Source organism: Eptesicus fuscus, chromosome 10 (assembly GCF_027574615.1).
Source record: "Eptesicus fuscus isolate TK198812 chromosome 10, DD_ASM_mEF_20220401, whole genome shotgun sequence".
Lineage (NCBI taxonomy): Eukaryota > Metazoa > Chordata > Mammalia > Chiroptera > Vespertilionidae > Eptesicus > Eptesicus fuscus.
The window spans coordinates 58,460,649-58,473,772 of NC_072482.1; the positions used below are offsets into that span (position 1 = coordinate 58,460,649).

Genomic DNA, 13,124 nt, shown 5'->3' on the forward strand with positions numbered 1-13,124 from the left:
AAATGCTCAAAGTCACTAATCATCATAGAGATGTAAATTAAAACAACAGTGAGGTATAACCTCACACCTGTAAGAATGGCTATCATCAACAAATCAACTAATGAAAAGTGCTGGCGAGGATGTGGAGAAAAGGGAATCCTAGTACACTGCTGGTGGGAATGCAGACTGGTGCAGCCACTGTGGAAAACAGTATGGAGTTTCCACAAAAATTTAAAAATGGAACTCCCAGCTGACCCAGTGATCCCACTTCTAGGAATATATCCTAAGAAGCCAGAAACACCAATCAGAAAGAATATATGCACCCCTATAGCAGTGCAATTTACATTAGCTAAAATCTAGAAATAGCCCAAATGCCCATCAGATGAGTGAATAAAAAAGCTATTACACATTTATACCATGGAATACTGTGCAGCCATAAGAGACAAATCTTTTACCATATGAGACAGCATGGAGGGACCTGGAGGGTAATATGCTAAGAGAAATGCCAGAGAAAGACAAGTGTCACATGATTCCACTCATATGTGGAATCTAATGAACAAAATAAACTGATGAACAAAATAGATCCAGAGACATATAAGCAAGGAACAGAGTGACGAATCTCAGAGGGAAGGGGAGGGGAGGAGGATTGGGCAGAGAGAGAGATTAACTGAGAACTTATATGCATATATGAATAATTCATAGACACAGACAACAGTGTGGTGAAGGCCTGGGAGCAGGGAGTGCAGGGTGGAGGAGATCAACGCACTAGAGAACTTCAAGAAGTAAGATGTCTGAGGCTTTCATAAGTTATTATTGTTAATAATGTAACTTCCTACCTGATATATTCTAAAAGGGATGTAACGAAATCCACTTTCTTCTGCAGGATATTCCATGAGTTTCCGATTGATGGCCCAAAACTGGTCAAATCTGTCTGTAACAATAAATTATTTATTAAAAGTGAATAACATTATAATTTAATACCTCACATGAAGAGATGCAAGTTGTCAAACCTCTACCTTTTAGAAATTTCTGAAAGGGTATTATTTATATATATGATTTTTTCCCTTAAGTTTATATTTCTATAACTAAACATAAAGATATAAAATTAATTTTTCTATATTATTGCTTCCTCTTCCTAGATAGACATTTTTCTCATAAGAAAAACCCTAAACAGATTATGACTGGGATACCCCATCAGATTGGGATGAATATCTTGATTTCCTTTGTTCTACTCCTACTCCTACTATCTAAACCAGTGATGGCGAACCTATGACACGTGTGTCAGCACTGACACGCATAGCCATTTCTGATGACACACGGCCGCTGAGGCGGCCGCATGCCGAGGATGAAACATTTGCGAAATAATGTTTTTTCCTCAAAGTGACACACTACCCGAGTTATGCTCAGTTTTCTGGCGAAGTTTGACACACCAAGCTCAAAAGGTTGCCCATCACTGATCTAAACTATAAAGGCAACCGCTTCAAGTGACCTGAATTTTAGCCAGGACTTGCTTTAAGAAGTGAAGTCACAATACCAAACACAGTTAACATTAAACAGCAAAAAATATAAAATTACAGGAAATGCTTTGAAACAAATGTGAACTAATTAAACATCTTAAAATTTTTTTTCAGGTTTAATTTAAAAAACACACACCCACTTTACTGAGATATAATTCACATACCATAAAATTCATCCTTTTAAAGTGTATGACTGAGTGTTTTTTAATATATTCAGAGTTAAGCAACCATTGGCAATATCTAATTCCTGAAAATTTTCATCATCCCAAAAAGAAATACATACCCATTAATAATTATTATGTTTCCCTGTCCTCCTTGCTCCGGAAATCACTATTCTCTATTCTATATATTCCAGAAATTTTATATAAATGAAATCATATTAAGATGTAGTCTTTTGCGTCTGTTCTCCCCTCCCCCCAAGACTATGTTTAAGGTTCATTTATGCTATACCATGTATAAGAAATTCATTCGTTTTTATGGCCAAATAATATTTCATTGTATGGAGATATCACACTTTGTTTACCCATTCATCAGTTCATGGGACATTTAGGCTGTTTTCACTTTTTGGCTATTATGAACATTCATGTCCAAGTTCTTGTGTGGATGCAAATTTTTTCAATTTTCTTGTTTGTATACCTGCCATATGGTACCTATGTCTTGAGGAATTGCCAAACTGTTTTCCAAAGAGGCAGCACCAATTTACATTCCCGTCAGAAAAGTATAAGGGTTCCAATTTGTCTACATCCATGCCAATACTTGTTATTGCCCATCTTTTCTATTATAGTCATCCTAGTGGGTGCAAAGTAGTATTTCCTTAGAGTTTTGATTTCCATTTCCCTAAGAACTAATTATGCTGAGCATCTTTTCATTTGTTTACTAGCCATTTATGTATCTTCTTTGGAGCAGTGTCCATCAAATCCTTTGTCCCCTTTTTATATATGAAAGTTCCTTATGTATTCTGGATACAAGTCCCTTATCTGGTAAAGAATAAGTAAATCACATCCCCCCACCCCCTCGTTCTGTGCATTGTTATTTAACTGAGAATTTTAGCTTAAATGATTTTTCTCTCAGAATCAAATCTCTATAAAGAAAATAGCTCCATAATTTCAGATCAGTTTGGTATTAAAGCATATTCGCCACTAGTAGATTCGTCTCAATCCAATTTACTGGCAATCTATTCATCCTGCTTATGCCATCAAAATTGTCTTAAAAAATAAAGCTTAATTGTTTCTTCTGATATCTCTGGTCCTAGAAGACTGTGTCAGGCTCTAGGCCTTCTCTAGAGTGATACTACACTTAGACGGATAGCACATGGAATTTAGAATCCAGTTAGTTCTTTGCAATTTTACAAATAACAACTGTTTGTTCAGATTGTTATGAATTTAATTCAGAACCAAGACCAGACGCTTGGTTTTCTGATTCAAAGTCCACAACCGTTTCAACAGCTGCAACCACAAAACTGCATCATAATGTTAAGAGGAGCTCCTTTGACCACAGTCCTTTCATTTATGAATCAATTATTCTTTTAATGCTTTTTAAAAAATTACTTTTTTGTCCGACCAGTGTGGCTCAGTGGTTGAGCATAACCTATCGAACACGGTTCGATTCCTAGTCAGGACACATGCCCAGGTTGCTGGCTTGATCCCCAGTAGGGAGCGTGCAGGAGACAACAAATCAAATATTCGGTCTCATCATTTGATGTTTCTGTTACCCTCCTCTCCCTTCCTCTCTGAAATCAATTAAAAATTTATTTTTAAAAAGTACTTTTTTTCCATTAAGTAGTAAGCAAAAATGTAATAGCTAAATAAAATGATTCTTCTTGCATACCTGAGATTTTACTCACTGCTCATCATTAATGATCTCTAGCACCTACCTACAATAATGCATGCATAATATATGCTCTTGAGCCAAAGAATGAATAATAGAATACTATGAACAGAACTTCTCACTGAAAATTTTGGGTTCTAATCCTGGGTTTGCAACTAAACAGCTACGTGATCACAAAGAAATCAACTGAAAAGTCTACCATAATTCACTTATAGATGAAATCAAGGAATTAGAGTAAATAGCTTCTAATGCCTCTCCTGAAAATAAAATTTTATAATTATTTAAGATACCCTCTTTTATTAAAATAGAACCTGTTAAAAACCACAAGAAAAACATTATAGTAAAATGAAAGATTTATACTGTTTTTAACAGGAAAAAAACCGCCACCAAACGTTAAAGCAGTCATTCTTAACCAGAGAAGATTTTGCTCCCTGGTAGATCTGGAGACATTTTTGGTTGTCACAACTATAGTCCAGGGATGCTGCTATACACCATACAATGTGCAGGATAGCACCTACAAACAAGAATTACCTGACTCAAAATGTCAATAGGGCTAAAGGAAGGAAAGCAAATACAAACATACAATAAAAAGTACAGAAAGGTTATTAGCAAAAAAGTTATTATGTACTTATATAGCAAAAAAAAAAAAATCTGGAAAAGCAACATCATTGTGTCAATTATCAATTTAATGACAACTCTAAATTCACCCTTCAACATATGCAGTGCCATAATGGACACCATTTTTCTTTTCTTTAAGCGTCTCTCCTGTGATGAGCACATTAAGCTTTCCCAGTATAAGGTGCTGAAAGGACACTGTAAGAGAAAGGGGCTCCTGACTATAGGCACATGAAGGCCCCTTGCCCTTATCAGCACCCTGATTTCCTGTGGAGGCCCATCTGGGTGGCTCCTCTAAGGTTTCCCACAGAGCTCCCACTCCCTCTGCGCAAACATGACACTTGTTACTGGTGGCCTGCACTCCACATTGTACTGATTGTCCAGTGAATGCAGACCAGCTCTAATCTGGGAAAAATAACAAAATTTTCCACTAATCCAGGGGGTGATCTCTACCCTTTCCAACAAGTTCTAAACCCCGCCTTGGAAAGGGGCTCCCTGTAAGTGTGACCTTCCTCCCTTAATCCTAGGGTATCATATATAGTCACATATCGTTTGAAAAAACTGAAGAATAAAAGTGGCAATTTTAAAACTGATGAACAAAAACAGATCCAGAGACAGAGAAGCATTGATCAGATCGTCAAACATCAGAGGGAAGGCAGGGGAAGGTGGGGGGAAAGGGGAGAGATCAACCAAAGCAGTGGTTGCCAACTGATGTTCCGTAGACCACTGGTGGTCCATGAGGTCCGAAAGGTTGGCGACTGCTGAACCAAAGGACTTGTGTGCATGCATATAATCATAACACAGACACTAGGGGGGTGAGAGCATGGGGGGGGGAATGGGGGGATAAGGACACATATATAACTAGCGTTCCCGTTGCAGGAAAAATCCTGCAATAGGGTTTCCTGCTGCACTCTACCCAGCCCTGCCTGCTCTCCTCCCTTGTCCCCCCGCCCCGCGTTCGCGTTCTCCGCCAGCCCCCCTGCTTTTCTAACTTCTCCACCAGCCCGCTCTCCTTCCTTCTCCCCTGGCCCCGCCTCCGCTCCTCCCTTCTCCCCTGGCCCACCTTCTCTGCCAGCCCGCCTGCTTTTCCCTTCTCCCCCGGCCCCGCCTCCGCTCCTCCCTTCTCCCCCGGCCCCGCCTCCGCTCCTCCCTTCTCCCCCGGCCCACCTTCTCTGCCAGCCCGCCTGCTTTTCCCTTCTCCCCCGGCCCCGCCTCCGCTCCTCCGCTTCTCCCCCGGCCCCGCCCCTTCTCCCCGGGCCCCGCCTGCTCAACTTCCTTCTCCTCCGGACCCGCCTCCGCTCCTCCCTTCTCCTCCCCCCAGGCTTGCTTGCTTCTCTGCAGCTTTGCTCCCTTCTGCAGCTCTTGGCTTCTTTCAGTGCTGTCTTGATATGCAAATTAGCCGCCATCTTTGTTGGGGTAATTTGCATATTCGTCCTGATTGGTTGCTGGGCGTGGCTTGGCTGGTGGGCGTGGCTTGGGCATAGCGAAGGTGCGATCAATTTGCATATTTGTCTATTATTAGATAGGATACCTTAATCAATAAAGAAAAATTAAAAAATAAAAGAAATAAGTCCAGTATACTTTAAAAAAAAGTGACAATTTTAAAGAATGTATCTATATTTTCATTTGGGTTTTAGGAGAGTTAAGAATTGAAGGTGAGTTTTTAACATTTTCACACCACAAATAATGTATGTATCTACAAGCCCCCACAGGAGACATGGAGGACATCTATGGACCTGCTACTCAGCCTCATTCAGTAATGTAGTTGTCAATGGCTGAAACCCTCAAACTATAAAAAAGGGGTAAAATGGCCTCCACATGCACACACTATTCACTTCCTGCTTTTTAATGCCTGTAATGTCAAAAAACAGATTTACTGCACCACCCCCCAAAAAGTATCAGATCATGACAGCCCATAAAAAACAAATGTTAAGCTTTTCTTTGAAAAGCAAATGGCTGAACATCACAATGAAGGGACCCTGCTCTTCACAAAATTTGCATTTACCAACATTACTATTCAAATCACTACAAGTGGCAGTGTATGGTATTTAGTATTTTCGACCTGAAGCTTTCAAAATATGTAACAGACATCATATCCAATTATAGACTTTTTGAATTAATTTATTCATAAGTAATGTTAAATATTTTTGAAAAGCAAAATAGGAAGGGGAAAAACAAATAGCAATTACTGGGCCCGGCCACAATGGCCCAGTGGTTAACCATCGACATAAGTACCAGGAGGTACATGGTTCAATTGCCCGGAAGGCACATGCCCAGGTTGTGGGCTTGATCCCAAGTAGGAGGCATCCAGGAGGCTGCCAATCAATGATTCTCTCTCATCACTGATGTTTCTATCTCTCTCTCCCTCTCCCTTCCTCTCTGAAATCAATTAAAATTTATTAAAAGAAAAAAGAAATAGTAATTACTGGTAGGGTACTTAACACAGATATGTTAAAAAAGTGACCTGTATCTTCAAACTCATTTGTCTTCTGTCTAACCAAATTCAGAGAATCTTATGTTACTAGGACAGTTAGGCTGAACCATGGCAAGCAGCAGCACACCCATTGGTGCTCAGATGCTGCTAAACAGAAGTATACCATACATTTCTATGAGTCCATCTGCTTGAGGTTTAAAGTTACTGAGATATATCTTTCGGGGGGGTCCTAACTAAAGCAAAGAAGTCTTGAAAGACTTCAATGCCCCGTGAAAATTCATCATGAAGACAGAGGAGGCAGGGCTAGCGGTCTGGCCTCTACATTAAGGCTGAAAGGAATGCCAATCCTGGAGAAGGCTAATCCTTAAATACTGCATATAAACACTCACCTTGCAGTAGAGTTGCACCCTAGGGAATTGGTTGTTTGAGTGAATCAAGAGAGCGATAAAATCTGCACCCCAGGAAAACCCTGACCTGGACTATCATTGTCTCAGAATAAGATGTTTATCTACTCCTGTGCTATAATCTAGAAAATTGGAGTCAAGGGCAGTAATCAATATATATTTTTACAGTGCAATTAATTATCTCTGTATTCACTGTTACAACTTTCATCTAAACCACTATCATCTCTCAACTGAACCATTGTACAGCCTACTAACTGATCTCTGCCAATCCACTTATATCTCTACACAGCATCCAGAATGTGCTTTTAAATAAACTGAATCAGATCATTAATGAATAAATTTCCAAACACTTTTCTAATGAGTCATAAGGAATAATGCTTTATGATGTACTTTAATAATATGGTTATTTCAAATTTCGTATTAGAATCATTATTTTAAAAGACAATCTACAGTACCTCCTTAATGCCTACAACTGGAGCAGGTTGGTCCCCGCCCAAACTGTGCATGCAAGCAACCATCTATAATAATAAAAGCGTAAAATGTTAATTAGACTGGACATCCTTCTGGACGAAGCTGGGGCTTGTGAGGGAAGCCCGGGTCCCAGTTGCCTGCGGGCGGCCAGAGGGAAGCCAGCCTGGGTCCCGGGTGCCTGCGGGTGACTGGAGGAAAGCCAGCCCGGGTCCTGGCTGCCTGCCGGCAGCCAGAGGGAAGCCAGTGCCGGCCGCCAGGAGAAGGAAGGCCTACTCTTGCACGAATTTTGTGTACTGGGCCTCTAGTCTATATATATATAAAAGGCTAATATGCTAAGTGTCCTTCCCACTGTCCAACCAGTCACTACAATGCGCATTAACCATCAGGGGGCAGACGCTCAACACAGAAACTGCCGTGACGTACACTTGCCATTTACAGAGAAACAGCAGTGCGGACCTGGCTGACAAAGCAACACTTGGCTTCCCCCAAGTGGGACACAGGCCCCGCCACCACCCCGGAGTGACAGCTCACCAAATCGCAGCCAATGCCATGGCCAGCCCAGAAACGGTTGCCTTGGGCGCCGGGTAATGACATCATGTAGCAACGCCTGGCTTCCTCTCCCTAGTGACTAGCCTCTTTGCAGTTTCTTCAGCCCAGGAACACAACTTGCTTTATACCCAGATGGAAACATTTACACTTTAACCAAATGTCTGTGAAGCATTTTCCCGTGCCTCATCTCATTTGATCCTCAGAGAAGTCCTGGAGTAAGTAGATAGGATACTCGATGGAATTCTATTTTCTTTTCATTAATCAGAAAACAAAGATTTAGAAAGCTTAGAAACTTGACCCAACAAAAAAGAAGAAATGGTGGACCCTGAAAGTGACTTCAGGTTTTCTCACTGTGCAGAATATAGTCAAACACTGCTATAGTTAAATATTTTACCCTTTGTTCTCCCTGCGTGATCTACAATAATAATCTGCTTCATGTTGATATTTACTGCTGTGCTGCTGACAATTACCTGAAAGAGAAGTTGGGTGTTTCACTGGGCTGAAAAAAGTTTAGCTACATCAGAAAGCAGGTCTAATTAAGCAAGTATATTCTATACCTATAAAAGGCTAAGTTGGCTCACGCATGCCAGCCATATAAAGCTCTCGCTGGCGCCAATCACACGCATGTGTTTCCATTGTCATTGTCGATTGTGAATTTGGTTGACACTATTATGGAGAAAGGGCAGACAGCAATATTAAAATATTTCTTCTAATTAATTTTCCTTTCAATGTGCACGAATTCGTGCACCAGGCCACCAGTGTCAGCAATTAAATATGTCTGCCCCAAGAAGCAGGTTCTTTTCAGCCACCTCCCATCCCCTTGGGATGCAGTGTTTCCTGCATGCATCTCAGATCTAACTGACTGCTTACTTACTAAGCTCTGCTTACTTACTAGGCTCCAAGTCACCTATTTTTCTTTTCTGTCCCTAGAAAACACCAAGCTCATTCCCCTACCACAGTTTTCTAATCTTCACATAGACACTTCTTTCTCACCATTCACGTCTCAAAAGTGTCACATCCTCAGAGATTTCCCTCATAATTGCAACAAAGCCATTATTCTATTTACTTCCAAACACTTATCATTACTTGAAATTATTCTATTGTTCATCAACTGTCACTCTCCCCAAACTAAAATTTAAGTTCCATGAGGGCCAGGCATTTATCTTCAGTCCTAAAAAGTTCTTGGCACAAAGTAGATGCTCAATGAACTTTTGTTAAATAACTAAATAACTAAATGAATGACTGATTTAGGCAAGTGGGGAAAAACAAAAAAAGGAACCCCAAATGTAGCATTGCATAGTGGAAAAAGCAGATGCCCTAGAGCCCCACTGCCTGCCTTTGTTTCCTAAATTTGCCATTTATTAATATCTGGGTGAGTTTAAGCAAGATACTTTTATACTTTGTGTGTCAATTTCCTCATTTGTAAAATGAAGATATTAATAGTATGTATTCATAAAGTCACTGGAAGGAATAAATGAGTTAATATATGCAAAATACTTACAATGGTACCTGGCAGAAAGTAATACTACATACGTGTTTTGTCTCTCAGGCTGCCAAAGATACTGAGCTTCTAGAGTCAGCAACAAGGTAAGTGAAAGGTGAAAGCCAATATGGGAAAGTGGTTATGCCAAACCCCATCATCACAAGATTGCTGGAGTGTCCACTCTGGCTCAGGGCCAGGGAGTCTGCACCATTCACATCAAATTCTATGTGAATGCTGCCCACTGAAGTAATGCAATTGAAATGACCTTTGCCAACCATAGTGGGGAGAATAAGAACACAATCCAGTTGCAACACTTTACAATACCATATTCCCTTCAGGTCTCATTTTGCTTCCTCCAATCCTTTCAACTACCATACAAGGCCCTATTTTCTCACTCTGTGGGAACAATTTACTTGCCATTTACCTTCCGTCATTTCAACTGAATTAATGTCCAGCCATATCATGAAATAGTAGTAGGAGCAAGAATGGTGATCCAAGAATATCTAAGTCAACATCTGGGGAGTCCTCCAGTCTTGGCAGACTAGTCTGAGTTCCACCTCTAATATCTACCTTTAAGATCTAATGACCACTCCTTCTCAAGCCCTCTCTCTCCTAACACGTCTTAAAGTAATAGGAACAACAGACTTAAAAAATGAGGTTTCTTATTAATCTGGGAAGAGGCTCACAATTGTTATAAAAAGCTCCATCTACGAATGGAGCCAGTGAAAACTAGTTACTTTAAAGAAAACTAATCTCATCAAGTATTGAAAAAAGCAGGCTGTAAATTTTAATTTCAACATCACAAACCAATAAACCATTACTGCGAGTTACAATAGCTTTAATGTATTCCAAGTCAATCCAGTAATTGACTTTATTTTTAAGTAGACAGAATTCAATTACAGTATTCCAACTAATTAAGTAAAGTTTATTTCCAATTTATTTTTAAATCGGGTCAGTAACAACATAAAAAATTCAAAATTCAAAAATTCACAATGCCAAAAAACCCCCAACTTATTATTCTATGTGCTCATCTTAAAAATAAAACCGGGGGAAATCATCTTCAATTATACTGCAGTCTTCACTTACTCTAAAAGACAATCTGTAAAAAGTATCTTGTTTGCCAAAAAGAGATTTACAGAGCTATATAGTACAGTGGCAGCCCAAGACTAATTAACTAAATGTATTCCAGTATAAATCACCTATACATTTATAACCAATAATCTGATTTATTACCTTTCAAAACTACTATAAATCGATAAAATATTTTTCCTCTTAGGCTAAATTACAGCTTATCACTTTCTTAGATTCAGAGGGCCAGAAACGAATTTAAGGAATCAAGCTCATTCTCACTCACTCAGAGAGCACTCCAATGTCCTAAGACAAAAATAAATATCTACTTTAACTTTTGAAAGATGGACAAGAAATAGATATTCCATTATACTCACTGTCACTTTGTGGTTTTTTATGCAGGATATTGTCATTTCTAATACAAATCCCTCATGCTTCTGATGAGAAAATGTAAGTGAAAAAGTCCTATTAATAATTATTCACTGGAGATGCAGTAAATAATGTAGCATTTCTCAGCATTAGGTGAGCACTTGAACCACCTGAGGAGCTTTAACAAGCACTAATGTCAGGCTCCCACTCTAGACCAATTATTTCAGATTCGCTGGCAACTGTACTCTTGGGAAGCTCCAAGATGATTCTAATATGTAGCCAGATTAACCACCTGCAGATGCAATGAAAAATACTCCCTTTAGAACCTAGGTTCAAATCCTGATCCCATCTCTTACTAGCTCTGTGAGCTCATTTCCTCATTTCTAAAGTTAACAATGTTTATCTAATTATTCTCAAGAATCTTGAGATAATGCATATAAAAGTACCCAGGCCTGGGACACCACATGGATTTAGTAAATGTAATATAATTTCAGGTAAATTCTGTTCTATTTCAATTTCATATAACCTGTCTGTGACAGTTATATGAAAAACATCTCTTTTTAAAAAGTCCCCAATTTGCAAACAGTTCTTATTATGAATATCTAGTTTAAGTCTAGTGAATGAAGAAAAAAAAGAGTAAAACAGTTGATAGAAGGAAAAGTGTGCTCAAACAAGATTTTACTTTGTAGGATCTACACAGAGGTAAATCTATCAAACTTTATTTGCTCCAATTATGTACATAATTGAGTACTGAGAGCTCTATAGAGAATTAAAAACCAACAAAATAGAACACGTACAATAGGATTTTTCCTTCACTTAATATGTAGTTGGGGAGGCCAAACTGACATACCTTCAATTACCACAAGTTTTAATGGGTCTGGTTGTTCCTTTATCTTGAAATTAGTAGTGCTTGATGGGTCAAGTCCTCCCCACTCTGTCCCTATCACTTCAAAGGTAAATGACTAAATGACAGATGCTAAAAAGCATGTTAAAGGTAAAAGCTGGTATCCTAGTGGTTAGGGCGCTGGCACCAACACTGAAGGGTCATGGGTTTGATTCTCCAATCAAGGGCACATACCTGGGTTGAAGGTTTGATCCCAGGCCCAGGTTGGGCACAATGGGGAGTCAACCGCCGAAACCGGTTTGGCTCAGTGGATAGAGCATCGGCCTGCGGACTCAAGGGTCCCAGGTTCGATTCTGGTCAAGGGCATGTACCTTGGTTGTGGGCATATCCCCAGTAGGGGGTGTGCAAGAGGCAGCTGATCGATGTTTCTCTCTCATCGATGTTTCTGACTCTCTATCCCTCTCTCTTCCTCTCTGTAAAAATCAACAAAATATATTTAAAAACAAAACAAAACAATGGGGAGTCAACCAATTAATGTGTCTCTTGCACATCTATGTATCTACGTTTCTCTCTCTCACTCTCCCCATCCCCTCCACTCTCTCTTAAAAAAAAAAAAGGTTAGGCTAGTAAAGAAGTGATACTAAACAAGACTAAAATGTGCTAGAGTAAAAAGTTGTGGGTTCTGATTGTAATAAGACCTCAGAGATCATTTTTATTATGTATCTGAACAGAATTTAGACATTCTAAAAACCCAACTGATGTTCACAGCATTTTACACTGAAGAAACTGCAGTTCAAAGCAGGTGAATGATTTGCTTGCAATCATCAAACCAGCAGGCTCTCCGGGATGCTACCATTATCACAGAAAACTTTCACTAGCATTTCTATAAATAAAAACACTACTTGCTTGGTAAAACTCCAAGTTGAGTCATTTCAATAATCTATGATTAAGAAGAATCTGGGAAACCATTAATGAATGGAATGTTCATGTTATCAAAAATTTCAGAGTTCTATACTTCAAAATTCATGGTAGTGTCAGGTATAATAGTGAAGGGGACCAAAGTTTTGCCACGCCAAAACTTTGCTTTTTGCAATACTAATTTAAGCTGGTTGAGAAACAAAAGACTCAGAAAGAACCTTTAACCCTTTCCTACCCGAGAGATTCAGATGAAAAGGCCTGCTTCAGGAATGGAAACTTAGCATATTCACCTTGTACCATTAGATAGGCAGGCTCCAGGCAGTGGCCTAGTAGCTAGATGCTCCCATGTCCATTGTTTCTGGGTATCCTAACAAGAATCTGCCTGTCACTTGTGTTCTGCTCCTCCTCAGCTCCCTGTGAATTGCCTATTTCTTTGAAATCTCAGGCTCCTGCCCCCTTTCTCCTTTGACCCCAAAGACATATAAACCTCAACGGCCCAATGCATTCGGGGTCTCATTTTTATATGGCACCCCCAAATGTGCATTCATATAATAATAAACTTTGAGTGGGGAAAAAAGTAATCTATTTTAGCCTCACAGTAGTTTCATTTCATCTCCTTTGGTAGTTACAGATGACAAAACTGAAC

General features: G+C 39.6%; 1 protein-coding gene across 6 annotated transcripts in view; it reads right to left on the reverse strand.

Moving 5' to 3' along the window:
• ATG5 (autophagy related 5) overlaps nucleotides 1–13,124 on the reverse strand; it is a 122,778-nt gene that overhangs the window by 52,455 nt on the left and 57,199 nt on the right. For all 6 annotated transcript variants that reach the window (XR_008557226.1, XM_008155212.3, XM_008155160.3 and 3 more), the window contains one exon: nucleotides 816–910. Coding sequence is in view for 5 of the 6 variants with exons in the window: in XM_008155212.3 (XP_008153434.1) it covers nucleotides 816–910 (95 nt within the window). In the remaining variant the exon portion in view is untranslated. The remainder of the gene's footprint in view (nucleotides 1–815; nucleotides 911–13,124) is intronic.